At 33.7% G+C, this 27,804-nt stretch overlaps 4 protein-coding genes across 8 annotated transcripts; 1 reads left to right on the top strand and 3 right to left on the bottom strand.

The window, feature by feature from the left end:
* Positions 1–1,624: 1,624 nt before the first annotated feature.
* Positions 1,625–4,334, bottom strand: ZCW7. Of its 2 annotated transcripts, none has more exons than XM_088099146.1 (4): positions 3,659–4,334; positions 2,394–2,553; positions 1,979–2,119; positions 1,625–1,848 (listed from the first exon to the last, which is right to left on the bottom strand). In XM_088099146.1, the coding sequence occupies exons 1-4, from the start codon at positions 4,261–4,263 to the stop codon at positions 1,786–1,788; spliced, it is 969 nt and encodes a 322-aa protein (XP_087955272.1). In that variant the 5' UTR covers positions 4,264–4,334; the 3' UTR covers positions 1,625–1,785. The 2 variants fall into 2 exon arrangements, with proteins under 2 accessions (XP_087955272.1, XP_047171734.2); XM_047315778.2 differs by having other exon boundaries at positions 1,625–1,880; positions 3,659–4,326.
* A 6,162-nt stretch (positions 4,335–10,496) lies between these two features.
* Positions 10,497–12,896, top strand: LOC124839844 (uncharacterized). Its single transcript, XM_088099134.1, has 4 exons — positions 10,497–10,674; positions 11,515–11,620; positions 11,900–11,954; positions 12,709–12,896. Exons 1-3 carry the CDS (start codon positions 10,565–10,567, stop codon positions 11,912–11,914), a joined length of 231 nt encoding a protein of 76 aa, XP_087955260.1. The 5' UTR covers positions 10,497–10,564; the 3' UTR covers positions 11,915–11,954; positions 12,709–12,896.
* Positions 12,897–13,281: 385 nt separating this feature from the next.
* Positions 13,282–17,432, bottom strand: LOC124839843 (protein NPGR1-like). Of its 3 annotated transcripts, none has more exons than XM_047315772.2 (6): positions 17,009–17,432; positions 16,282–16,567; positions 15,932–16,190; positions 14,530–15,752; positions 14,112–14,259; positions 13,282–14,023 (listed from the first exon to the last, which is right to left on the bottom strand). In XM_047315772.2, the coding sequence occupies exons 2-6, from the start codon at positions 16,471–16,473 to the stop codon at positions 13,713–13,715; spliced, it is 2,133 nt and encodes a 710-aa protein (XP_047171728.2). In that variant the 5' UTR covers positions 16,474–16,567; positions 17,009–17,432; the 3' UTR covers positions 13,282–13,712. The 3 variants fall into 3 exon arrangements, with proteins under 3 accessions (XP_047171728.2, XP_047171727.2, XP_087955254.1); XM_047315771.2 differs by having other exon boundaries at positions 16,282–16,550; XM_088099128.1 differs by lacking the exon at positions 17,009–17,432 and adding an exon at positions 16,734–16,982 and having other exon boundaries at positions 16,282–16,550.
* Positions 17,433–20,131: 2,699 nt separating this feature from the next.
* LOC124839845 (uncharacterized) lies at positions 20,132–26,984 on the bottom strand. 2 transcript variants are annotated; one of them, XM_047315776.2, is made up of 13 exons: positions 26,704–26,984; positions 26,302–26,473; positions 26,002–26,082; positions 24,137–24,231; positions 23,939–24,057; positions 23,429–23,539; positions 23,142–23,251; positions 21,634–21,943; positions 21,388–21,465; positions 21,251–21,304; positions 21,057–21,146; positions 20,866–20,943; positions 20,132–20,513 (listed from the first exon to the last, which is right to left on the bottom strand). In XM_047315776.2, the coding sequence occupies exons 1-13, from the start codon at positions 26,711–26,713 to the stop codon at positions 20,460–20,462; spliced, it is 1,362 nt and encodes a 453-aa protein (XP_047171732.2). In that variant the 5' UTR covers positions 26,714–26,984; the 3' UTR covers positions 20,132–20,459. The 2 variants fall into 2 exon arrangements, with proteins under 2 accessions (XP_047171732.2, XP_047171733.2); XM_047315777.2 differs by having other exon boundaries at positions 26,302–26,371.
* Positions 26,985–27,804: the final 820 nt, after the last annotated feature.

Below are 27,804 nucleotides of genomic sequence, written 5' to 3'. Positions count from 1 at the left end.
TGGTATTTCGTTCTTTGAATTGGAATATGATGAGAAATGGTCAAAATTGCAGAGATTTATTCTGTACATTTTGGACAGCATAGACATTCAAACGAAAATAATCTAATTAGATAAATTTTTCCCAAAAAAAAATTCAAAGAGAAAAGCAGATAAAATTTTGACTTAATATAATTTTAACTTATATAGAGTGAATGAATTTAAAATAAAAATTATATTTAGAAATACAACTTTTTTTTACGGAATTTCTAGAAAATACATTAGCGAAATTTAACTCTTAGCCTAAATCTTTTAAAACAATATGTGTTTGTAAATATTTTTTATACGTTGTTCAACACATTTTTCTTATCAGTGACCAACACATTTTTCTATTAGTTACTACATTTATTGAGAGACATTTATTTTCATTTGATTAGGCCATCTACACAATCATTCACTCTGATAATTTTGGATTAAAAAAAAATGTGTTTCAAAATTTGTTTTTGAATGCACTTACTTTTATGAAATTATGTTTCAAAAGTGAACTATTTTTTGCAAATTTTGTGTTTAATATGAAAAGTTGAGTGAGTTAGAAACCAAACTCCCTCCCAACAAACCTAGTTTTGTATTAACTGCGTGAAATCTAATTTTTCAACAATGCGTCTTTGTCTCACCAGCACACAACCGGTTGTTGTTCTTGAGTGGATATATTTTTTCAATATCTCACTTTTAAGTAATACGAAAAATAAAATTACTCTAGAAATGAGAAATTAATTCAAAACTAAATAATTTTATAGATGCATATTGAGATACGGACAATTACGAATTAACAATTTTTTCCTTGTAAAATCCAAAATGAGCATAATTGTCCATTAGTGTGAAGTTGAATTTCACTTGGGAAAATTATTTTCATAGAGAAAATTTGAGATGCAAAGTTCTCCTCTTGAACATTGTTTAGCGAATTTGTATCCATTGAATAGAATTCTTAAAAAAATAATTTATTTATAAGATTATTGTTAAAAAGTAAATTTAAATCTAACTCAATCCTTACTATTTGTAAGATATGATTTACAATCATTTATATATTATAAATTGATTTTATTTTTAGTTGGTGTGAGATTTCTAACTATTATACTTAAGAAAAAGATAGTATTGTGATAGTTGTGTGTTGTAAATTATTATACATGTATTAGTTTCAAATATTAAATAAAAATTCTCATCAGTCTTTTAGTTTTTTTATTTAATTAATACTTTTGATATCTTTTATAGATTAGGAATGTGTCCGATTATTTATATAGTATTGTTAGGTATCTTGTTATGGAATATTGGGGTTACATTTAATCTCGTTAAATCGTCATCCTTACCTAACATTCTTGAATCTGAAAACAACCTGCATTTGTTGTTACACTTAATCCACGTCCTTGTCCTCACCTTAACCCTCTGTTTGGATTTGGAATTGAAACTCAGAAAACTAACTCTTGATTTCTAACAGAATAATAATTTAATATAAATTTATGATTAAAATTAACTTAAAAACTCATTTTCTGGAAATCAGTTTCATTAATCTTGAAAGTAGCGAAACCTTACTAATCAGAAAAGACCTCTTTTGGTCTACCATGAATCCATGTTGATGTAGTATTGCTTCGTGTAAACTCATTAAATAAGTGGATGACCTTTATAATTTCTGGAAGAAAAAAACTCCCAGTTTCCACTACACCAACCGTAAGTAGCAGTGTTTTAATGACTCAGTATAATTTAGAACAAAGAATTCTAAAGTCACACCAAAGATAAGCTTGAATTTGACCCAAGTCAGAGCCCCCAAAAATAAGTTGTCTTGAGTCGGTCCAAAATTAAAGTGCTGTGAATTTGTACCTAAAAATAAAAAAGCCTTTCAGTCCTCATTCCTGCATTAAGTAACGGGGTTTGTAGTCAATATTTGCAGACTTTACAAAAGCCAAGATTTGGAACAATAAGAGAGCCACCTGAGATATCAAAATCTAACCTTAAATCTCCTTGCTCGCACATTTTCTGGCTTTGTGGACACCGTGCTATTCTTCTTCTCTCGACTTTCATTCCTAGAATTCCGGAAAAATTCGACTTTGTCCCAACTAACCTCGTAATCAGCCTTCAATCGTGATCCTTCCTGATCATTCACAGCAACTCACAAATCATAACCAAAACATCACTTATCAGGTTTTAACATGTTAAACCTCTCAATTTCTGTCATCACTGCTGACAAACAATTTAATCCTATTTCCTTTGATCATAGAATCATCTTACATATATATATATAAGTACTTATTTACTACTAAATTTTACCTCAAGTTGTGAAATTTTACTATAACACATCAGACACCATGGTTGTGCATGATTTCATAATAAAGTGAAGAAAAACAACTCAGATCCTAAACCGATACCTTTTGCATAGACCGACCACACAGAACTCTCATTGCATCATGGCAGTCTTTATATTTGTCAAACTGCACCACAATCTTGCAGTAAAGGCCTGAAACTAGGTCTCCACTGTCTTCATTTTCGTCCTTACCAAATTCATTATCCTCAGTAACATTAAGATTCCTATTCAAGAAGATCATGTAAGCACAATCACATAACTGAAAGTAGTGCAATTGCAACAATTTGATAAAATGTGTTTTTGGTCCCTAACTATTTAGTTGACCAAAACTGAATTTAGTTCTTACACTTTTAAAATGCTGATCTTGTCTTCCGTGTGATAGATTTTGTCCCTTGTCAAGTCAAAATGTAGTACACGATAAAGGACAAAACCCACCACATTAAAGAAACATGGAGAACAAAACCACTGATTTTAAAATGTATAAACTAAAATCAATTTTGATCAAATAGATCAAAACAGACATTTTACTCCCAAGTTGGCTGCACAAGAATAAACCACCAATTTCAGTCAATCAAATTTTATCCCCTCTCCTAATAGCTTCTCAAGTAATAAAACTGTTGATTTTGATAAACTAGTCCGAAATCATAGAAAAAAAATTATATAAATTTTTCCAGAATCTAAAATCATCTTATTTGCAAGTCAACTTTTGTTAGAAATCATGTTATCATTATTCTGAACTTAATTATCACACATTCCTATCATCATCTATCTTCTTAGTGAGTATTGTGGGTGTTGATATATGAAGTTTAAAGCATATTTGAATATGAAGGAGGTTAATTAATTCACTTTTTATAGCATGTACACTTTATTATGTACAAAGAAAACTTTTACAAATGCAAATTAAATCTTAATTTGAGGAGTAACTTATTTAATTTTCTTCTGCTATGTGTTTTTAGAAAACTTTACTTAACCATACACTATATCATACACAGACTAATTTTCTTATTTTATTTTCTAACAAGAGGTTCCAAAGAAAAAAAAAATCAAACATATCTTGAATAAATAATCCCTCAAGTATCGAATTCCCTTAAATTGATTTTTTTTACGACACCAATGATTAAAACTGTGAAGAACATAGTATTCCCAACATTGTGATGCAAAATATTTTTGAGAACTACTTAACATGATTGCTAACACATAGAAGATTACTCATACACAGTTTTAGCGTAATAATTTGAAGATGAAATTGATGGTTCATTCTGAACAAAATATATGAGTGAGATGAAAAGCGATCCAAAATCATTGAGCAAAATTACATAACTAACGGACCTGATTTTGCCGAATGTAGAAAAGATGGTGTGAGTAACAAGCATGGAGGGTTTAGACGAAACCCTGGGTTCAGCGAACCACCGCGACGGCACGCCTCTCAGAACAACTGTATCAGGCTCTCGCCGACTTCGAGACGCGGAATGCTCCTCCCAATCCTTCTTCATTCTGTCAAAATCGTCGGAAACGGGAAGAGTAACGGCGAGTTTGAACTTGACGCCTTCGAGGTTGAGTTCGACCCCGTTCAGATTCTCCACGAGGCGGTTGCGCCACTCGAGGAAGCGGGTCTCCGTAGGTAAGGAGGAGAGGTCCCACACGCGGAGCGTTCCGGCGGCGACGGGGTCGTCGCGCTTGCGCTTCTTGAGGTTCTTGTGGCGCGTGAGGTGGAGGTCCTCCTCGGGGAGAGTGAGGGAGAGAGAGGTGGTGTGGAGGAACTCGATGAGGGCGCGTTTGGTTTTCCATTCGTCGATGGGGTGGGAGAGCGTGAGGGGCGTGGAAGGGTATATGACGAGGTTGAGCTTCACGCGCGGGACCAGTCGGAGACCGTTCTCGATCTCCAACGTCTTCAACCCTTCTTCTTCTTCTTCTTTCCTCTTCTCTTCACTCATTCTCCTTTCTCGCTATTCACAGTGAAACGCTGTCGTTTTCTTCTATCTTACCAAGGTCAACAATTTCTACTTCTCATCTTGGCCATTGATTTCCTTTAATTACTTATGCTCCCTTTGATCAGCTGCAAAGTTGTTTTTCTTTTCAATTATGTAGTTCTAAAACTTGATTAGTGGGCTAAAATCCTTTTTTTTCTATAATTTTTATAAAATATAAAATTATATTCCTAATTTTTATTTCGTTTAATTTAGTCTTCTAATCTCTATAAATAATTCAACCACATCATTTTCATTACATTTTCCTTAGATTTTCGTTATCAAATCATTTCATTAGAAAATAAAACTAATTTTATTATTTAGGCTATATAAACTTTAAAGAAAATCTAACATTAATAAAAAAAATTAAATATGTTTTTAGTTCTTAAACTAACAAATTTGCTTTTATCTCTTTCAAAATAAGGTATATTTTAGTCTTTCTATTTTAAAAACATGTTAAATAATTTAGACACCTAAAACATATTTAATCCTAATAAAAATGACATCAGTATAATTAAATTATTTACTTAAAAGTAGCATATAAATTACGTTAATATTACCTCATATTAAACATTTTTAACGGTTATAATAGTGACATTTTAATAATTGTTTAAATCAAGAAATTCAAGCTATTGATCAATGCTCACTCAATAATTAAAAGGCAATTACATTCCTCCCAAAATTCAAATAATATTTACAATAAATGAAAGACAGAAAAACTTGAAACAGGAAGTTTTTTTCTATTTTAGTTAAGGTTTAATGTCTCCGTAGGTCCCTATTTTGGTCATGAATTTCAAATAGGTCATCTTCATTTTCGGCGTATCAATTGAGTCCTTTTTTTGTAAAATTGAATCAATTACAGGCCTGCCGTTAATTTGGACAAACGGCCGTTACACGTGGCATGGTTGAGTGCAGTGACGTGGCATTTAAAACGATTTTTGTATTAAATAATTGTTATGCACAAATGTATATTCAGATTTGGGTAAGGGCAAAGTAGGAAATTTGAAAAAATTAAAGGGCAACTGAGATTGGGGAAAGAACTTCCAACTCTTGAGCCCCAACGTCCGTGAACTCACCTCATCTTCATCCATAAACTATTACCTCATCACCTTCATCTTCATCCCATCTTCATCCTTACCTCCCAGCCAAACCTCTATCTCGTCTTCCTCACAGGAACTCACGGCCAAACACCTATCCTCCATATTCACACACAGCCAACATCCAACGCTCACCTAAAAAAACCATCAAAACAGGGACCCTCGTACTCGCACTAGCCATCACAATTTCCTCCATTTACTCAACAAAACCACAACCATCACATACAACCACGTACTCCATTCGTAAGCCCAGTGGTAGCCATGGGTGGCGACTAGGGTCCGACGGAGGCGCTGGCAGAACCTCTGGTGGTGGCTGTCTCGAGGTGGAAGCCTTGGCCGGCACGGGGGCCGAGCTCATCCAGGAGGCAATTCATGAAGGAGGAAGGAGGAGACTCGTAAGGAGACCCGTGAAGGGCGACGGCGCCTCCAACATTAGCGTTTGTCGCCGTTGATGTTTCTGGTCCAGCCTTGGGACGCGGCGGTGTGGCATCGGAGGCAATGGTAGCTACGAATAGAGAGGGAGAGTCTGGAGTCGTGACCGGTGATAGCTCCGACGGCGAGCCTCGGCCTTGGTGACGCCATGGATCGCGGTTAGCGGTGGCCGATTTCAAAGAGAGACGAGAGAGGGAAGGCAGTGATTCCGGTGGCGCCTGAGGTCGCCGTTGACGTCGAGATCGGTAGAGGGTGGAGGCACGAGTGGCTGGTTCGAAGAAGCGTTGGTCTACGGTGACCGGTTGGGAGAAGGTTGAGGCGTAGTCGTGGGTGGCAGAGGTGAATGTCTCTATTTCAGAAAAAAACCTTCAAATTCTTTCCCCAATCTCAGTTGCCCTTTAATTTTTTCAAATTTCCAACTTTGCCCTTACCCAAAACTGAATTATTTAATACAAAAATCGTTTTAAATGCCACGTCTGATTACTGTAACGGCCGTTTGTCCAAATTAACGGCAGACTTGTAATTGATTCAATTTTACAAAAAAAAGGACTCAATTGATACGCCGAAAATAGGGACCTACGGAGACATTAAACCTTTAGTTAATATATATACTACTACTCTGTTATTCCAATAAAATAATAATAATTGTTCTTTGTTAACTTAATTGTCATTTATTTTATTGTTTTTTTTTAATTTATAAGTTTCATTTCTCTTCCATAAAATTTTACTATATATAATTTAAAGAGTATACCATTTGATCCACAACTTTAGAAAACTGATATAATATATTTAAACTACATATAATTATCATATTTAATATTTAAGTTAAAATATTATGTGTATTCTTTATTGATTATAAGATAGTAAATGGAATTTCATTTTAGGTTGAAAATCTCAAGTGAATTCAATTGTTTTTATGCTTATTAATTTAATTTTTATTGTGAAACATTTGATGTACTAAAATCATTTTCATTTGTAGTGTATTAACAATATTAAAAATGTCACTAGTTAGTGTTTTTTTTTATATTTTTTAATTATTATTTTTCAAATAAAATTTTGTAATATATTAAGTTAAATTTTTTATTACTTAGTCTCAATTTGATTTTTATATTTTTATTTTTCTTAATTTAATTCTAATTTTTATTAAATTAAATAATTTAATTACTTTTCAAATTTTGAAACAAAATTTAATTTTTATATAAATATTATACAAATATTTTTATTAAAAATATTTTATTAAATATTCTTAATAAAATTAAGTTTATTTATATTTTATCTTAAATTTTATTTAAAATTATTAATAGAAAGTGATACTTATTAAAAAAATTCAAAATTAATTTTAACTAACAAATATATTAAACTGGTTTATTAATTACTTTTCATAAAATACAAAAATTATCAACCTTTTCAATTCTTTTAACTAATTGTATATTTTTAAAAGGTGTAAAATTCAATACTTTTATATAAATGTCTGAATTGATTTAAAAATAATAGTTTTACGAATTCAAATATAAAATATTAAACTAATTTCAAACAATTTAAAAAAAATAATTAAAATTTAAAAATAATTTTAAATAAAGTTTAATATAAAATATAAATATAAAGTCACTAATAAAGTACTAACTAAAAAGATTTAATTGAATCAAAATTTTCAAAACAAAAACTAAACTAAAACACTAAAAAAATGACCGATTTAAGATTTTTCAAAAAAAAATTATAACCTATGACATGATGTAATCTTTATTTTATTACACCATATTTACATTACAAATTAATCAATTATAAAAATAATTATATCATTTATCAATACCAATTGTCGAAAATGTTTTTAAGAATAATAAATTTGAGAAGAAGATCGAAAGCATGTCTATTGTAAGAACCTGAAAATGACTTAGAAAGTTAATAGGATATTAAGTTAATGAAACCAGAAATTGTTCCTTTAAAAGCACATTTCACACACATCCTGGTTCATTAACCCAACTTCATTCTCTCTCTAAAACTCAGTTCTTCTTTTTTCTTTGCCTTCTCTCTACCACACCTCTGTCTTCTCTCTTCAATCTCTTCTCACTGAGCCATCGGTTTATTGATCAGGTAGTGTTCGAGCGTTTCCATTGTAGAGGGCTCCGTTTTGAACCGATCACTTTCTTCCTTCTCACTGGTAAGTAGTTCTTCCTTTCTCCTCCGTTGCCTTGGAACCTAGGGCATGCGACTCTACTGGTTGCATGTAGCTAGAAACACTTTTCTTCAAACCTATGTCAAATTCTAGCTTTAAGAGCTGTTTTCTACCATCAATGTGGTGGTTTGTAGGGTTTGGTTGGGCCCTTGCTGTGTGAGGTACTGTAGAGAAGCGTTCTTATGAGCTGGACAGTTCAACCCTGAGGTAAGGGGAGCTAGAATACGTTTTTAAATTGGTTGTGTGTGGTGTATGTATATGGATTTTTGTGCTATTATGTTGTTGATGTTGTGCTTTGATTTGAGAAGATTTATTTGCATGTGCTGGATTGTATGACTGTGGAACTGGAGTGTGATGATTTTAAACTGTTCTGGATGTATCTAATTGTTGTAATTACTATGTTGAAGTGCTTGGGGGTGAGAAATTTGTTGTAACATTGAATAGGTAGAAAACTTGGTGTTTTGTTAGGGTTTTAAGTCATCTTGAGAGGAAGTGAGGTAGTGATTCTGAGTATATGAGGTCTAGAGTGTTTGAGGAGGGTTAGGATGGTTTAGATAGGTCCAATGTGGTTTGCTAGGAACATAAAATCGGGCTAGAACATGTTAAAAATGGTAGAATTGGATTTGAGCCCTTAAGTTGAGGAAATTAGTGTTTTAGGAAGGAATTTGGGTCTTAATTACTTAATAATCACTGTAGCAACGTTTATAATCATCTAGATAAGTTTAATTAAGTATAAAACACGAATTAGAGGTGTTAGAAGTTGGGGGAAATGACTAGAAATGGTAAAAGGTGTGTGAGTTGCATATTTCTGCCAGAATTGCGTTCTGCACATTATGCAAACTCGCTAAGCGAATGTTTTCGCATAACGAATCCTCACAGAGAGGTGCTCTCTGTTTGATCATTCGCACAGCGAGTTGGTGCGTTGTGCGAATGGCTAGAAAGGGTTGCTCTCTGTTTGGTGATTCGCATAACGAATCTGGGTGCTATGCAACTGATGGTTGCCTGGGAAAATGCTAGTTTAATTTGAATAGCGAATTTGGGGCTATGCGAGGGTTTAGGGTATGATAATGTGTATCAGAATTTTCAGTTTAGCATAGCGCACAGGCTTGGTGCGCTGAGCGAATGTGAGTGAGTAAAACCCACTGTTTTTGTTATTCGCACCACGAGTTCGGTGCGCTGAGCGACTTGCCCAGAACCTGTTTTTATTCTTTTTATTCTTGTTTTATGATAACCTTGAGAACTATGTTTTGATTATTAGAATGGTGCAAAAGTATCTATGATTTTGTATGATCAGTGAGGTTATATGTTTGGATTCAATGTGATAATATTATGGTATTTTGTTGTTCATGTCTTGAGTTAAGTTTCAAAGTGACAATATGATTGATGGACGTAATTCCATGGATCTCAAAGGGATGTCACATGGTGGTGCCCTATGTTATGGACATAATTCCATGGATCTCAAAGGGAGGTTACATGGTGGCGTCTTATGTTATTGGACGTAATTCCATGATCTTCAAGGAGAAGATTCATGGTGGTGCCCTTAGTGTTTATAATAATTTGCATGGTAGCTCAGTCTTGGGAGTTTTCCTGACGCTCCTATGGTCTTTCATTCTCAAGTAGAGAGGATTGAACCATGTGGTGAGGAGTAGTAGGAGGTCTTAGTCTTACGGGTTCCTAGTATACCTCAAGGCCCAGAATAGGCTAACCTCGTGAGTGTGGTAGGATGGGGAACCCAAGTTTCATAAGCCACCATGAGTGGATAACCCGTCATAGCTCGACAATCATTCTAAGTCCGGACGAGTCAAGTCTAGTATATGACATGCTAGGTTGTATGATTTAGCTTGCTTTGATTGAAGTGGCATCTGATATGTTGTTTACTGTTATATTGTATGTTTTCTTGTATAACTAGCTCACCTTTGCTTTTGTGTTTGTGTTTTGTTTGGGTATGTTTTTCTTTTGCAATAATCATCCACTTGGATGTGAACAGAGATGGATAAGGTGCCCTAGAGCAAGATTTGGAGGAAGATGATAGTACTGCTTAGTGTAATTAGAATGTTTATCTACTTTCTCATATTTTGAAATACTTTTTGTACTTAAAGATTACATTTATAGCCATTTTAGATGACTATAAGTTGAACACTGTACTTTTTAGGTTCTAACTGCTTTATTATATTATACTTTATGACATCTTTATTATATATGCATGTTGTATATTTTAAGGGATGTCATTATGGTGAAGTTTACAAATGCAAGATGATCAGGTCATAATAAATTTTAAAGAAAATGAATTCTTAACTTTATGTTATGATGTATTTAGAAAAGCACTGTTGTAATAAAATAACAAAAGAGCATGAGCATTTTGAAATTAAATACAACTTTACACCAAATAATTACAAATAACAATAAAAACTGAAAACAAAACAGAAAAATAAATAAAAGATAAGTGACCTTAAATTTCAAACAATGAAACAATATAAAAAAGTTTGTATTTTGCCGGAATTTAAATTAGATTGAAATTGTAAGAGAAGTTGAAGGAGAGAGAAAAAAGAAGAGAGAGAGAGAGAACATGGGTCTCTGCTTTGGTTGCTTCGGCGCAGACAAGCGCATGAGCAAGGAAGAAGAGAGGTTGGCCTCTGAAGAAGCGCGTGCTAAAGCTGCTGAAGCGGCACAGAAAAGGTTTTACCTTTTTCCATTTCTCAACATCCCTCTTTCTTTAACTCTCTTTCTTCTATATTCTCTAATCTTTTAACTTAACCCTTCAATTTCTGGAAAAGGAAAAAGGGTTTTTATTTGTATGTTAGACCCTTAATCATTGTACTTTTCTTGATTAAATATGTATCTGCTTTTGAATTCGCTTTTGCTTTATACCTTGCTGATCACACTTTTTGGTGTTTTATTTTATTCTTCAGATCATTAGTAAACCCCAATTTGAAATATATAAAGAAAAGGGGAATTTTGGTAAGAGAAATTCTAGGGATGTACTATCGGTCATACTCCTTCAATATTTCAAGATCACAGAATCTCGTGGATCAAGCGCCTTGTTTAATTAGCTTCTATAATGAATTCGTAGTTTTCAATAATTGACTTATAAATGAAAGAGTATTCTATAGAGTGTTAAAGAATGTGTTATTAGCACTTCTGTTGTTGTATAGTACTGTGTCCTTAATTTTGTTTATATAGCTCACTGCTTCTTCTTATCCTTGAATGCCATACATTGATATGTAATGCACTCCATACACTAAAGGCATTATACCAATATCACAATTGTCTGGGAAAATACAATGTCAATGTCTCTGGGGATTGTTTATTCGTGACACTGTTAGGTACTACTACGTGACATTCTAAAATATTTGTACAAGTCAATAGAAAATGGGTGCAAGGCTTACTGCAGTTAACAAATATATAATGAAATATAGTCTACTTTTAGAGGTCGGGTGAAGCATGATGAAACAACAATAGACATTATAATGTTGTTATAACTGCAGACCAATTTGTGCGTGTTAATTGGAATTGCAGACAAGAGCAATTTGAGAAATCTGCAGCAGGACGAGCTGCACGTGCACAGCAACAGGCAATGGCAAAGCAATCTGCAAACTCCAACAAAGGCGAACCAGTTCTAAAGGTTTGGAGATTCAAGACACCACTTATTTTCTTGAGAACTATTAATAGAGAGTTTGATACTGCCATTAATCTGCATAAGTGTTACATATGAATCTGGAGATATGTTCGTGCTCTTATTATGAGTTTGTTGAATAAGTTTTTTATTTCCTTAAAAATGTCATTGCCCTGTAATATACTGCTTTCTTGCCTGTGCTTTTTGACTAACAACCTTGACATAAGTTTGTACCATACTCATTTTACTATATCTCAAATGTTTTGGTTCTTCCATTTGTGACTGCAGTGGCAGATGGGTTGAGGTTAGGCACTCTGTGGAATCAACTTTTATTGGGTGTAAGGTGAATAATCCATCTGATGAATTCTTCTTTGTCCATTTATTTGGTTATGAAACTAGTTTAGTTTTAAGTTCTATAAAAATATAGCAGATTTTATTTGAAGATAACTAGCATTAACATAACATATTAACATCTATATAAAAATGCATAGAAACATAAACAATAAAACTGAGTTTAGGCATATTTTGGATTAAATCAATTTGGGAAAAAGGTGGGGTATAGCCTATTGTGAACCGACGAAACTGTTTTTAGTCTCATTTCTTGGCCGTAAACAATATTTGCATAAACAGAAGTTTAAAGTCTATGTACTGCAGCTCACTTCAATAAAATATTAATTGGAATATTTTTTTTTTCTGGAACATTCTGTTCAAGCATTCCATATGTAGTAATATAGCAGTATCTGTAAAGGGCTACTCAACTACACCACTGACCACTTCATCCAAATATATAGTGACAGAACATGTATTATTTTTGTATGGGGTAATTTGTAAAGTATTTTGAAGGACCAAAATTTAAAATGCAAGGGGGAGGGTAGCAAATGAGTTGGTTTCTGATTTAGATCTTCTCAGTAAATACATTCCAGTTTTACTGGAGTAAACATATCATATAGAGATCTGCCACTGAGCCACTTGTATTTTTTGCACCATATATTGTTAAAGTAGAGACCAATATCAAGTACCGTTTTACTTCTCATACTGCAAATGTCTCTTCATGGATGCGATAATTGTCTCATTAGTTTTCGTTTCTTGTGTCACAGTATTGATGACAGATCCAATCAAAATTCTACCCGCAGCATGTTTCCCTTGTTTGGAAGATGTAAAGATATTTACAGCAATAATTTTATCTTAAGTGTAATTTGTTGTTTTCCAGACCAAGAAAAATAGTGAGTGTAAATTTGTAAAGAAATCGTGGTAGCTGGAAAAGTTGAGATGGCTGTTTGTTTTTCTTCCCTTGCATGAAATTCAGCAACTCCATTTACTTTCTATAAGCTTTAAGCATCATATAACGAATTAGAGAAGTGTGACCCTTCAAATATTATTTCCATTATTCATTTTTCGCTAAGATTATCAGTAGAACAAATATATTTCATTCTACTCTACTATCCATCTTTGGTTACAATTACTATTAACAAGCTAAGTGTATTATTTTATACGAGTTAGGAGAAAAAAAGTTGAATACTTGTCAGTTAACTGAGTGTTTTTGAAAAGTAAGCAATTATTTCTGAGATTTTATTCTTTTAAGTCAAGCACTAAGTGTTTCCAACATAACAAAGTAATATCATATAAAATCATAGCAGAGAAATGTTACTTAATCCAATCAATTCTTATCATATAAACTATAAATAGCGAGTATTAATTTTCTAAAGTGAGGAATGTATTATACAAATGAGAGAATAAAGAGTTATAACTATCAACTAAAACTTAAGAAGTCAGTCAGCAGCAAAACTATACGTGTATGACTTCACACGCTGGGATTACCCTCGCCTCAAACATTTATTGTACATTCCGCTCGAAATTATGTTATAAATTCTTTACCACATGGGTCCTTCAACTCATGTCAAATGTGAAGGACATTGCTTTGGAGCATAACGAAATAAATATATAAATAAGCTATGTATAGCTATTGGTTTTTTCAAAAATATTAACCGAGGGTATATTTCTCTTCCACTAGTTGCTGCTCATGACTCTTGTATATCGCTCTTGTTGAGCTCACTTTTTTCTCAACCACAAAAAGTTTACAATTCTTATTTCAAGGTGTCAGTCACTCAAATTCTTGCACTGGAGCTGAAAGCTTCAGCTCATATGCGGCTTGAAAGCAATCTGCTGCTTGTTGTAATGAACCTTCCATTTTTGAAACTAGTCCAAGGTTAAACCATGCTTCATGGTTTGTAGGATCTAATCTCAAAGCATTCATTAAAAAGCTTCTTGTGATTGGGAGTGATTGCATGCCAAGTTTAAGCATTAATTTTGCAGCTGAAATGATGCTGGGAATGTAATCCGGTTCTATTGACAATGAGACTGAGAAGGAAGCTAAGGCCTCCTTATGCAATGTCCGAGATTCAAACAACAACCCTGTCATTGTCACATGCAATTAATTTCAGATTGGTAAATACAAAATGTAGAAACATACTGCAGTTCAACAATGAAACTTGTTCCATACCAGTAATATGCCAACTTCTTGGAGAAAAAAATTCTATCAACTGAGCCTTGTCAACACAAGCTTTTGCATCTAGAAAGGAGCAAAGATCTACATAAATGGTGGCCAAATCTTGCCAGACTTCCATTTCCAACTTCTGTTGTTTTAATGCCTGCAAAGGAGAGATTATTCTCAAGGATTCAGGAGATTACTTAAATATCTACACTAACAATAATCAAAACTGTCCCTAGTCATAAATAAAATTTCACTATAAGCAATGGATGTAAATAGATAGGGAACTACTGGTTAATGCTTTTAACTTAATTAAGTAGTCTCAATATAAAATCTTATACTGAGCAACTTCAAACCAGACAAGAGCACTTCTTTAGTCAGTTTTAGTACAAGCCAAACAATGGATGTTCCCTTAAACAGTACTACACACCTCATGCCTGAATGCCTTAGCCTGAAGCCAATGCTCCTTTTGTGATTCAATTACTGCTAGCAAGATTCTGTAGGTCTCTACTGCTTTCTTGGGTTGCTGCTGTGTAATTTGAAGAATAGCTTTCAGTCTCAGTAGTTCTAACTGGTCTATGCTACCAGCCTCATCTAAAGCAAAATCAACTATAGTTTCTGCATCCTTAAACCTCTGTTCCGCTGATACTATGAGTGCTAACAACTGCCAACCTCTTTTTGAGCTGCCAGCCATCATGTCAGAGTATATCATTAAATTGTCATATGCTGTATTTAAATTTCTTTGCATTGCATTTTCCAATCCAAGGCTGAGTATCACTTCTGGATCATTATTTCCATTTAGAGCGACAGCATCATTTAGAAAGTACAAAGACTCTCTTTGAAATATAATTCTTTCAGAATCTAGTACAGATACTCTGGCAGAAGCCCCTTGGCAAGTGCCCATAAATTTTAGGCCCTCGCCCAGAAAATGCTCATTTTGATGCTTGGCTAGATCAATAACTTCCTGTGAAAATTTGATGCCTTCATGAGCATGGTTTGGACATAAAGAACACAGCTTTGCAGCAAACAAAAATGAAGGAAAATAGGGTCTATGCTTGGCTTCAGAACTACCACAAGCTTTCCTCAAAAGGTTCAAGGCCACTTCATTCTGTCCTGCTGCACTGTAACAAAGAGCAAGAAAATGCCACCTCTCTGCCCGATCATAAACCCCCGGAAGGATCTTCTCTACGTTATCTGCCAATGATTCAAACATTCCAGTAACTGAAAGAGAAAATGTAAGATGATCCATTATTTCAGGGTCCCAGTCTATTTCCTGAAGTGCCATCTTTCCAGAGAGTATTAACAGCAAAAGTATGGCTTCTTCAGTACCACTCATAGGTGTTGTTAAACCATTCACTTGCAGCTGAGAGGGTATGTTTGCTTCAGCACCACCATAGAGTAGTGTGGTAGCCAAATCTTTTTGAACCCTGGCCAATCTCCACGGCTCCAAATTCCATGGCTTGATTAGAGCCCTCCGGTAAGCAGTGACAGCTTCGTCTAGAAAACCAGATTTGATCCATAGATTTGGAAGCAACTCCAATGCTCTGTGGAACATTTCTTGCAACTTACAATCTTCACCGATACCCTCAGGCATTCCATTTGGAAGAGCAGATTCTACTGTATCCACAATAATTCTGCACTCTTTCGCAGCCTCTGGTAAATAAGAAAGCAGAAGTAATTAGTGTATTGGATTTATGATGTTGCATTTATGATGCATGGATGATAATATGGGCAATTATTCACGATTCTCTGACATATAAGAGCCAAACTTTGAATCAAACAAAAGAAAAGAATCTGCAAGACATCTGAAAGAGATATGAAGGTGGTGATACCGGTGTATCTTCCAAGTTCTTCTAAGGATTTGGATTTAAGCAAAATTGCCTCTAGAAGCAGGCTTACTGAATGCATTGACATTACATTAGGAAGCACATTATCCACCTTTGACCGTGGTTTTCTTTGCTTGGTTCTTTCAGCTATTGCCTTGATCATCCTTGGGGTCAAAACCCTTATGTCTATACCTTCAAAAACTTGAAGGGCAGCATCAAAGTTCCCTCTTTGGTATTCTAGCCTCCCCAGCAAAGCCCGAGCTTCCTTAAATTCACCAAAAAGGAGAAAATTAAAATAAAAAAGTAGTCTTATCTTGGCAGAATAATTTCACAAAGGAAAAAACACTAATTCATACCTCATAGTTTAATGAGAGTGTTTCTTTTAGAGTAGATTCAGCTTCTTCAACTTGCGTCTCATCAAATTTGGATTCCCAATCCCCAGTCCTTGAAGAAAGACCACTTGCAGAGAAATCCCTTGTTGCCAAGGACTCAGGTGACTGTGGTGCCTCTTCAAACTTGAATTGCTCCCCCGAACAAGCACACAACATCTTCCAAAAAGTGTGTATTTCAAAGTGAACCCAACACAAATCACTTCTGAGTGCACACTTTCACAGGGGCTCAACACCTTCAACAAACACGGTTCTGTTAAAATTCAACAACGGATTACAATTTAAATTTATTAACACAGTTGAAATGGTTGGAGTGAACTATCGTTACTATTGAGACTGCTTATTCCTGTAGAGCTAAAACAGCAATGGTCTTAACTTTAATTAGCAAAATGAAGAATGCCACACAGTAGTTTTTTTACCTTGAATTTAGAATTTCACCACTAGTGTCATGAAATGCAAAAACATAATGCTAAGAATGACACGTTCATGCAACTGAAAACAAACCACGTAACTTGTGGGAACACAAAAAAGATAGAGAGAGAGATGATGACAGATTTTTCAAATTCAAAGGCAATGATGGATGTCATAAGAAAGAGAAAAGGAGGAAAAGTTTTCTAGATGAACACGGGTGGACATGTGAGAGCTGAGGAAAGAGAGAGAAACAACAATAGTAAGAACAGTGCCTAGGACTTACCAACCATAGCTCAGATTCCAAAAACCTGAACCTTATCAGTGTTTGACGCCATGAAAGCTACCCTTCTGTCGAACTTTCTGTTTCTATGTTTGGATTATCTGAAACTGGTCCTAATTGGTTAATCAGACTCACCCCTTTGAAAAATTCAAAACCTTTTGGCCTAAGTAAAGAACAAGTCACTCTTGGAGTGTTGAGAATGTTTGGTAATAGGAGCATTCAAACGTTGTTGCTAGATTGATTGAGTTGGTTTGAAGTTTCAACAATGTTGGTGTATGTGTTTACACTCCACACCACCTTGATGGAGATAGTAGCAGAAGTAGTAGCTTAAGGGTTGGAGCAAGAATTAACGGAAGAAAGTGAAATGAAAGGAAAAGCAAAGGGTGTTGTCGTGGGTTGCCACCATCGACATGTCCCCATACATAGGTGTCGACATAAATGTTGTTTACTTTCCAACCTTTTTGTCAGTCACTGTATCCTAAACACATATAATAATTTTAATTTTGCCATGCTTCAAATGCCAAACTTTCAAATAATCAAACAGAAATATGTTCAAAGTATATACTATCTAATTCACTTTAGATCCACTATATTTTTCCTTATTCTTATGTGTAGCCGACTTTTAATTTCTTTTATTTTATCTTGTTAGTATCATTTTCAAGCTTTTTTAAGGAGCCTTTCAGATATTTGTGGTTAATCTTTTCACTCAAAAAATTGAATATATATATATATATATATATATATATATATATATATATATATATATATATAATTATTTTGGTTTGTTCCCTCCATATAAGAGATCAACATAAAAATATATATATCATATTAAGAATGTGTTGAATGTATAAGTATTAAATTAAGAATATACAGGAGTGCTGAAATCATAACATTTTATACATAAAGAGACCAATTTAATAAGATTTTATATATAAATGATGAATAGAAAATTTGCTACACATAACCATTAATCTCCTTCATTTAATACCAAGTAAAAGAAGAAGAAAAAGTTAGAAAGAGAGAAGTGAAGTTTAATGTAATGGTAGACAACAAGAAATGGTTTAAGCTTTTACATGAATATGTAAATAAGAGGGATAATTATCCTAATTTATTTTTTTATTGTCGTTCTTTTAATTTGATAAAAGTTCTTTTTTACAACGATTAGATTAAGAAAAAATATATAGTGATGAGATGAGGATGGATGAAGAATACATAAATAGTTAAACTAAATATTAAATTAAGAGTTTGGTGAATATACATTAAAGTGTAAACAAGTTTCGTGTTCACTCCGTCATAAATGACAAATAATAATTATTATAAAACTCAATAAATTTTCGTGTTGACTTTTAGTTGAATGACAGTATACAGTATCCACCATGGATAATATTTATATATCCACAAATAATTTTCTTGCTTTGAAAATAGAAAACCTTTTTCTTTTTGAAAACTGAATGTCACTTTTTGAAATTAACGAGATTAGCGGATAAATTAAGGCACGCCTCTCTTAATTATCGCGCCATGATAAAGATTAATATTATAATGACTTTCTTATCCTATATCAGAGAGTGTTATGTTACTGTCTAATCAAATCATTAAGTGATTTTATAGCATCATGGTTACTTTCTGGACAGTAGAAATTTCTTTCATGAACGAGTTTCTAAGTTAGTGTTTTAAGTTTATCATTTCCTTTTTATTATAAGAAAATATTATCAAATAAAATCTATACCAATTTCATTGCATCACATGATTTTCCTTTTTCATAGTACAATTTGTATAAAATTCACATTAAATAAAAAAGTATTATTAATATTATTAATTTGTAATTGTTTAGCATAAAATCAGAATTTGACAGCAACAACATCACCTCTGTAAACTACCAGAGCACGTACATGATTATTATGACTATTCACACTTTCTCATCAGTATGCTCATGAAAGTGGTCACCATTACATAAGTAAGTACACTTTTATATTATTTGTTTCTGGACAAAACCCCTTAAATTAATTTTAACATAGTGGAAAACGCCTCATGCTATTTTTATTTTAAGAATAAAAATTAGGAGAAAAACCTTAAACTTTAGAATTAAAAATTATCCTAAATGACCGTAATGATCCAAAATGATGAAATGAAGATTGAAAACATTTTAACAAATAGATTTAAAAAATCAATAATAAAAAATTTACCAAATTCCTCGGCTGAATTTGCTTGAAAAATGATTGCACGACGATGATAAAGTGGTGGGTTAATGAGGGGTGTTTGGTATTTCCTAAAAGAGAAACATTTTATGAACAGTGAATGACAATATTCAAAAGTTAGCGGTTCGGAAAAAAGAAGCAATGATGGTTGCCAGAACATTCAAACGTAGGCACATGGACAAATCCTTCAAACTGAATCCAGCTCAGGCGGCTATCATGTGGAGCTGATTTGGCGGGAATCTATCAAGAGAATCAATGTAAAAAAGTGAGTAACACATTTTCTATTATAGTTTCTTAAAATATATCTTATTGAAAATATTATAAAATATTGATTGTATAAAATGTTAGATTCAATAAAATTTAAACATAAAAAATTGTCAAAAGTGTATTACTAATATTTTATAATAATAATAATAATAGTAATAAAGCAGCTTGGACTCATGGAGTGGTAGTTTCTTTTGCTTTACCTTTAGTTTTGTCGCTTCTTGATTTTCTGCAGCCGAGATTCCTTCAGCAACCAGCGACTTTCTCCTACTCACACACCACATGCTTCTGTCATGTCAACCTCCTTCTCCCTCATCCTTCATACTTTACAGCTTCATCGCATTTTCCAATATTTCTCAGAAATTAGGGGTTTGGAATAACTCCTGTCCATAAATTTACTTACCGGAGCGAAACTTTTAACTGTTTTATATCAAACAAAACTATTAAAATAAAAAAAGGTACCAGGTAAATATAAAGAATACGTTGATACCAGCATCATTAATATTGAATGGGTTTATCTTAATAATATTACTATTATGTTAATATCTCTCAGATTAAAATTTGCTAGTTTACTTAATGTTTAACTCGCTATTTCTAAGTCTTTAAATCTATTTAAAGATGCCGTCTTCCAATTGAAACTAAAATAAGGGGGAAAAAACACGGTCTGTGATCCCAGGAAACTAACTTTATTGCATTACAAATTTACAATAACAATAAGCAAGCTAACCGGATCGGTTCTTCTTAGTGGGTAAACAGCTAACAAGCTCGTTACAATATATAGTCTCAATCCAGTGAAGTCATTTGAGTTTTTAATTAAGAACATGCATACGATGTTTTTTGGCATAAATATGACATGCCAAGCTGGCATAGTATGCAGAAATAATTTTTTCTGCCATTAAGTCATAAGGGCAGGAGAAAAAAAATATATTTAAGTATAAAATTAATGATCGAATCATGAAATGAACACAATTCCTGATAATAATTACATATCCCGCTCAAAACGCCTCGTCGTCAACCATACTGGCTGCGTAGTGACCCAAATTTCGGCCCTGTAGTTTACCAGAAGAGAAAAAACGAAGAGAAAAAACTTCAGTAACGTAGGACTAATAAGTTACCCCATTATATTTAAGATGATTATATAAATGGCAAAGCATGATTGTGGCCAGAAAACTTAACAGTTTTGTATCAAACAAAAGTGATCTTATTGAGACAGTTCACATGAATGTCACGTCTCAGAAATCCCCCACATTGAAATTGAGAGGGAGCCTTAGCTCGCTCCAACGTCAGGGCTGGGAAGGTACCAGCCCGTTGTTTATTGTAGCAAAAATTATCAAAGTACTTCAACAAGCACTTTAAACGGGAAAATAAAACTTAAGATCGTTACATGGCAAGAACACCAACCTCAGATAACAACCGTTGCTTATTAAGTAATTGTGTCCTAGCCTTGTTCTGAACTGAATTTGGAGACTTGAACATTCTCTGAAGAGGGACAATAATGCAGATAAGTACACAATGACAAGAAACAGGGAAAAAAAGTATATAACAAGTGAGAGTAGCAAACATATAATCAGTAATCAGTCATAGAAACCAACCTTTTCACCGCTAGACATCCGATGTTCGTTGTTATTAAGATATCTTCTCTTTGGTGTGAAATTAAATACATCTTGAAGGAACTCATTTTCCTAATTTGACAAGGGAGAAGGGGGAAATAAATTAACCACGGAAATAATAAGTTTTTCAGCAAAACTAAAATTTCATTGATGAAAATTGCCAAGAGAAAGCCAACCTGCATATGCTTGATGAATCCTCCTCCCCCTAAAAAGTGCTTGAGAAAGTTCAACTGCAAAAAATGTATGTTAAAGTTTAACAGAAAGTGAAGCTTTTGTCAGAGAAAAAGATGAATGAAAAAGATAAAAAAAAAACCTGTATCATTTGGGACCATGAAGATGTCTGCAGTGAATCACCACCAATTTTCATAGAAACTTCAGGAGAGTAACCATACTAGTAACACCAGGTATTAATGTAAGGTCAGTAAATGATGTTTGGGAAGGGTAGATGTACACAGCCCTACAACCCGAGAGGCTGTTTACAGAATCTGAACACATGATAAGGTAACAAGACTTTTTTTAAAATATAAACTACAGTTAATTAGAAAGGAAACTCAAGTACCTCAAAAAATTCCACAATATCTCGGAACAAGTTCCTCTGATTATTAAGATCTTTCTTAGCAGAACCTTTTCCACCAGCCTCAACAGAAAGGTTTTTGACTTGATTGATGACCTTCCTTTTCAATCCTTGTAAATGGATGTAACTTTCCTGCAGGTTAATCTCTTCTTGAATCATTGCACTTGCACCCTTAGAATCAGCAGAAAATTTCTCTATAATCCCATTCTCAAAAATTACAGCTAGTGCTTCACCAGCAGCAATACGTACAGGCCGATCTTCCTTGTCTAAAAGACTTGATAAATAAGATATTGAACTGCATTAACAATGAAACAAGCCAAAAACATAGTCAAGATTTTAAATATATAACTGAATAAGGAGTTTGGAATTGGAGTTGGAATTGAATTTGGATCTTAATTTTAATTATGTTATGGGAGGCCTTTAAGAATTAGAATCATAACTCATGACAATTCCTAGAGTCTTGGAAATGTAAGAAGCAAGATCGTGTTTCTAAATCTTCTATTGAGATTGAATATCGTTCTGTGCCGTCTGTTTGTGCTAAAGTGGCGTGGTTACGTAGTCTTTTGGAGCATCTTGGTTTTTCACAACCCAAATCTACACCTCTTCATGTCGATAATACAAGTGCTGCAAATCCCGTGTTTCATGAACATTATATTGAAGTGGATTGTTATTATATCCGAGAAGCCTTTAACAACAATATCATCTCTTTCCCTTACATCTCCATCGATCCTCAAGTTGCTGATATCTTTACCAAAGCTATGACTAGACAGCACCATCAGTTCCTTGTTGGCAAATTGTTGCAGGTTGACTTACCAACATCAATTTAAGGGGGGATGTTAATGTGTATAAATGTAATTGATTATGTCTTTAATAGATTATTTTATACCTTTTATAGATAGCCATTAGGAATCCCCAGCAATTACTCCTTGTAAATAGGAAATCTCCTATAATCTCTCCCATTATTGCATCTCTCTTGAAATCTCCTATAGATTATTTAAGAAAGGAAGGTTCTAAACAATAAGTTCAATTACATCATCTAAACTGGTCCTTAATATACTTTAATTTTAATAATTCTTTTAACATTTTCCCTGCCCCCAGTTTGCATGTTATTCCAAGTTCCATGGGAGAAAAGTTACAAGTATTCATAACATAATCCTTCACAACAAAATTTCATCCTCCCTGTCCTCACTTAAACTTCCAGTCAAACTGCATGTCAAATATAACAATGAATGCACAGAGGCTTTTTGTTCTCTTCCCCAATATCAAAGAAGAACGAGTCAAGAACTAGGTAACAATATTAAGAAGTCTAGAGTGCAGATCTGAAATGCACTCAAGGTTGGTTTTTAGGAGGAAAGTTCCAACTAACTGCACCCAGGTCATCTGTAGAACTAAGCTAATTAAATCCATGTAAAGGTAAGTTATGAACTTTTCGAAATACCAAAAACTAGTGCAGGATTAAATGAAAATGGATACACAGAAACAGGATATCTTACTTTTGCCAATGTTTAGAATTTAGCTTGAACTCGCTCATTGTAGATAGGAGAAAGGACCAAGCAGATATGATGGCAGTTATTAATGGAGCAGAAGGTTTGACTGTAACTACCTAAACAACAAAATAGCTAAGGAAGTAAATTTAAGGTAGAAAAGTTAGGAGCGCTAATATAGAAAAAAAAGTGCAATAATAATTGAAAATAAAACAATTATTAAAAGAGATGCATAAAACTTTGGATTAATAACAAAATAGAAATAAAACTAACAGTATGTTTGAAAAAATTCCTACATTGGAACCTAATCTGGGATGAATCACTCGCCACAGTATGTCCATTGACTTCTCTGTTTCCTCTTGATCATTCCCACCAACAAAAGTGATTATAGCCAAGCATCCAAGCAACTATAGAATAAATGGCATTGAAGAGAAAAGATTCAGAATCAGTGTCTCAGATGAATCATAAGGCAAATTTTTAGTACACAAGTCTTTCCAAAATATTCAAACTCCTACTTACTGTTAAAATTCATGAGAAAGTAAAACATGAGAAAGTGATAGAAAGTTGAGAGTATTGAGAAATCTTTGGTATTTTGATATCTAACCACTGAGAGCTTGTCCTGAGTTTATATATACTTCTAGAATCAGTTGAAACTGTAATAATTAGTTACAACTGATTAGAAACAAAAACACGACAGAAAACTGACTTCTGAAAGCCCAATGGGCTAGGTATTCATGGCCCCAATTTACAAAAGAGAACAACAGCTACAATAGCAACAAAGTAATCCGCATCTCGCTAATACTTACTGAAGGAATTTTTGTCAAATCTGATTTAGATGTGAGAAATTCATCAAGAGGACGAGCTGTTTCCTCAAATATTTCCCTTGCACGATTATCACCACATCCAACAGTCAGAGACAGCAAACCTACAAAATAATCAAATTATATGTTTAATTATATGAATGAACGCAACATTATACATTCATAAGATGATCCAAATCTTACCAATGACATGTGATGCCAAAGCTATCTCCTTTGCAGATGCTTTTTTGGATCCCTTTTTTATTGAAGCAAGACAGAGATGCAATAAAGTAGCAAATCTGATAGAGGAAAGGACCTCAAGGTTAGAAACATCATATTTATTGCAATAAATAAACCGATGGGCAAGATATCACATCTCTGTTCCGAACACAAATACTTTTTGACATTGTAACTATCCAGTAGTAACCATCCTATTGAAGGATAGGAAATATATATGGGAAACTTATAACAATTTTTTCAGATTAATGTAGTTTTGCACATAAACCAGCCAGTTAATGACGCAAGTACATTAGAAATAATAAGATTTAAGAACACAGCATAAAAGACAAAAGTGCGAGCGTGTTGAATACACCAGTATCATTACTCGACTGAAACACTGAAATTAATTTGATAACTTGGTTGTTAATTTGACAAGTCAGAAACACTGAAATTTCTAGACATAAAAGTCTAAAGAAGGAAATGTAAGCACCAAAGGATGATGGTTTTATTTTAGTGTTTAGTCATTCAAAACAGGAAAGAGTTGCTATAATATATACACGGAGGAATCTCATACACCGAGTACTCTAGTACTTTCTCAATCAATTTCATTTTTGGCAAGTAAACGGGCGTGGTGTTATTGGAACTCCAATTTCCTATTCATTTGTACTCTACACTAAATACTTTTCATAGCAATTTCTTAAATTCTGTCAACTACACTAAAAATTAGGCTTAATTACCTACTTAGTCCCCATGTTCGTAGGTAATTTGCTGTTTAGTACCTGGTTTTAAAAATGTAGGCATTTGATACCTATGTTTTGAAATTTGTATCAATTGAATCCTACCCACTTAACGCCTTATAACGTTTTTCTGACTGTGTATGTGATTTGTGGACGAGCGTTTGTGGACGAGCGACGAGGACGATCGTCCAGCGAAGAGGACGCTCGTCCAGCGAAGAGGACGCTCGTCCAGCGAGGCAGAAGAGGACGCTCGTCCAGCGAAGCGAACGCCCAGTCAGGCAGAAGAGGACGCTCGTCCAGCGAAGCGAACGCCCAGTCAGGCAGAAGAGGACGCTCGTCCAACGAAGCGAACGCTCGTCCATAACCGCTCGTCCACAAATCACATACACAGTCAGAAAAAACGTTAGATTTATAACGGCGTTAAGTGGGTAGGATTCAATTGATACAAATTTCAAAACATAGGTATCAAATGCCTACATTTTTAAAACCGGATACTAAACAGCAAATTACCTCCGAACATGGGGACTAAGTAGGTAATTAAGCCCTAAAAATTACTAATGAAAGTGAGCAATGTGGGATGTGAAAAGCCAATCAAAAGTGACAATAGCCGTAACCGCTAAAGAAACACTGCTAAAACAAATTTCAGCTTTCAGAACTAAATTGAAATTCTGGACTTCCCCAAATTAACTCATCCTTTATATGCAATCTCTTAGAAAGGAAATATATGTCTGACTTAATTAAACCTTGTAAAATCGACTTGTAAAACCTTGTAAAATCGACTTGTAAAACCTTGTAAAATCGACTTGTAAAGTGATATTTGCTCTTACTTATATACTCTATTTTAGTCATATCTCTAGACATTGCGAGATCTCCAACACAATCAAAATATAGTTAAACTCAAAGCCAAAGATATCTTCTTAAGCTCTAATGAAGAGCTTGCTAGGAAACAGAAACACTCCAATACAAGACATGTGGCTAGGTTGGACAAAGCACATGTATCAATTTTCTTTATGTTGCTTTAGCAAGTTGTAACACATACAATGCAATTAGGTAAATAAATGATACAATAGAAAGAAACAGAGTCAAATAACGTAAAACTCGTTAGTTGCTTACTTCTTATCCACAAACTGATGCTGCAAGTTGCTACTGAATGCCCCAACGATCACCGACAATGCTCTCTCCCTCGTGGAACTCCTTTATTTCCAAAACAAAAGCTAACAAAATTTATACATGCATTGATAGTGTAAAAATCTTTTACACCATAAACCATCATGTACAGTAAGTTGTTAAATATAATAATAACTAACTAGTCTAAAAGTCATACCAATGAAGATTTTCCACTAGTTGAGTTTACTCGTAAAATAAAACTTGTTATAATTTTAGATTTGGAATTTGCAGCTGTAAACCAAGTACCTTTTCTCGTCCAAGGCATCGAGAGCATGATCGAGGAGAGCGTCTTGATCGAAGAGCACTTCTTCGTTCCCTGAGACGGAGACGTGATCAGTTCGCGAAGTTGACGACGAACTCACACTACTACTATCATCGTCGCTATCCAACATTGCAGCATTTTTACGTTGAGAATTACCTACTCATACATAACCGAAACACAGCACAAAAACAACCAGTAACTTCATTCAATTCAAACTCCGTCATTCATTCGCCTCGACGTCATAATAACAGCACTTAACATGCTCATATTAGTCAGTCAGTTAACCAACTAAGAAATTTCAATTAATACGCGATGGATCCAATAACTAAGAAGAAGAATAAACCCTAGAAAATTAAATATAACATGATATGGTTGTGAGCTCTTACGCTTTCCCATAACGGCAACGGTTCCAACGCTGTTGTTGAGTACAGAGCGTTAGAAAGTGTCACGAGACGGAATGGAAATGCGATGGAAAGGTGTGAGGAGGAGGGAATTGAAGGGAACGGAATTGGGAGAGAAGGAGGATGAGAGAGATAGGTAGAATGGTGAATGATGAGCCATGAAAATTCAGAAGAAGAAACAGAAGAGAGAGGGTGTGTTTGGTTTTATCTGTGATGAAATTTTGATGTGAAGATGAAAAATGAGGAAGGGTGTGTGGCGTGGTCTTGTGCTTGCTGTACTGGGTGGAAGCTTGAAAGGGAATTATTCAAACGGGTGGTGTGGAATATTCGGAACGTGGTCTGCCTCGTGTGGAGTGATTACGTGGCACATCACAAACCGTTGACAAAATGAACTTTGTCATTCTCTTTTCTTTCTTTTTTTTCTTTTTAGAGCTAATTTTTGTAATTATACACATTTTGGAAATAAAGGAAGTGAAAAAAAAATGAGTTAAGTTAGATGTTGTGTGGGTGGAAAACAATAAATAAGAAAAAAAAGAGTAAATTGATATTTTTAATTCTTTAATTTATTAATAGGATTATAATTTATATATATTTTTAATGTGTGAATTTATTTTTTTAATTTTATTAAGTTTAGTTTTAATTTTGTTAATACGATTTCACATGTCTTTTTTCAATGTTAATTTGTGTTTTAAATCTCAAATAAATTTAAAATTTTTTAAATGAAAAAACTAGTTATAAAAATAAATTAGTTTAAAATTTCAAAAAATAATTAATTTTAATTTTCACAATAAAATCTTAGAAAATTGTGTTTTGGTGGTAGTCTAAAAAAAATAGTGAGATTCGATTATTTTAATATTAAACAGTTTTATTATAAATAGTTTTGTTATAAATGAGTTTCATTATTTTAAAACGTATCATCTCTCTATAAACTACTTTTCTATAGTTCTCTACCTTCTCTCTAAGAGTTATTGATCTCAAGACATCTATTTGACGATCGGGAGGTCCCTAGACAATAACGGTGTTAAGGTCTACCATTCTATCCGATCAATTTGGTGTTTAGAGTAAGTAAGTTTTCATCTCTTTCTT

The sequence above is a fragment of the Vigna umbellata genome, chromosome 1 (assembly GCF_029865625.1).
Source record: "Vigna umbellata cultivar VRB3 chromosome 1, Vumbellata_1.0, whole genome shotgun sequence".
In the NCBI taxonomy this organism is placed as follows: domain Eukaryota; kingdom Viridiplantae; phylum Streptophyta; class Magnoliopsida; order Fabales; family Fabaceae; genus Vigna; species Vigna umbellata.
This window is presented reverse-complemented; position numbering and strand designations above follow the sequence as displayed.

Excerpts from the sequence above, each read along its gene's own strand:
- LOC124839843 (XM_047315772.2), bottom strand. The coding sequence starts at position 16,473 with ATGTTGTGTGCTTGTTCGGGGGAGCAATTCAAGTTTGAAGAGGCACCA. Across the intron at positions 16,191-16,281 it reads CACTCTCATTAAACTATGAG|GAAGCTCGGGCTTTGCTGGG; the intron begins GTATGAATTAGT and ends GGTGAATTTAAG. Across the intron at positions 15,753-15,931 it reads AGAACTTGGAAGATACACCG|AGGCTGCGAAAGAGTGCAGA; the intron begins GTATCACCACCT and ends CTTATTTACCAG.
- LOC124839845 (XM_047315776.2), bottom strand. Across the intron at positions 24,232-26,001 it reads CATCAGTTTGTGGATAAGAA|ATTTGCTACTTTATTGCATC; the intron begins GTAAGCAACTAA and ends TTCCTCTATCAG. Across the intron at positions 23,252-23,428 it reads ATCCCAGATTAGGTTCCAAT|GTAGTTACAGTCAAACCTTC; the intron begins GTAGGAATTTTT and ends TTTGTTGTTTAG.
- ZCW7 (XM_088099146.1), bottom strand. The coding sequence starts at position 4,263 with ATGAGTGAAGAGAAGAGGAAAGAAGAAGAAGAAGAAGGGTTGAAGACG. Across the intron at positions 2,554-3,658 it reads TCTACATTCGGCAAAATCAG|GAATCTTAATGTTACTGAGG; the intron begins GTCCGTTAGTTA and ends CTTCTTGAATAG. Across the intron at positions 2,120-2,393 it reads GTGGTCGGTCTATGCAAAAG|GAAGGATCACGATTGAAGGC; the intron begins GTATCGGTTTAG and ends GTGAATGATCAG.
- LOC124839844 (XM_088099134.1), top strand. The coding sequence starts at position 10,565 with ATGGGTCTCTGCTTTGGTTGCTTCGGCGCAGACAAGCGCATGAGCAAG. Across the intron at positions 10,675-11,514 it reads GCTGAAGCGGCACAGAAAAG|ACAAGAGCAATTTGAGAAAT; the intron begins GTTTTACCTTTT and ends TTGGAATTGCAG.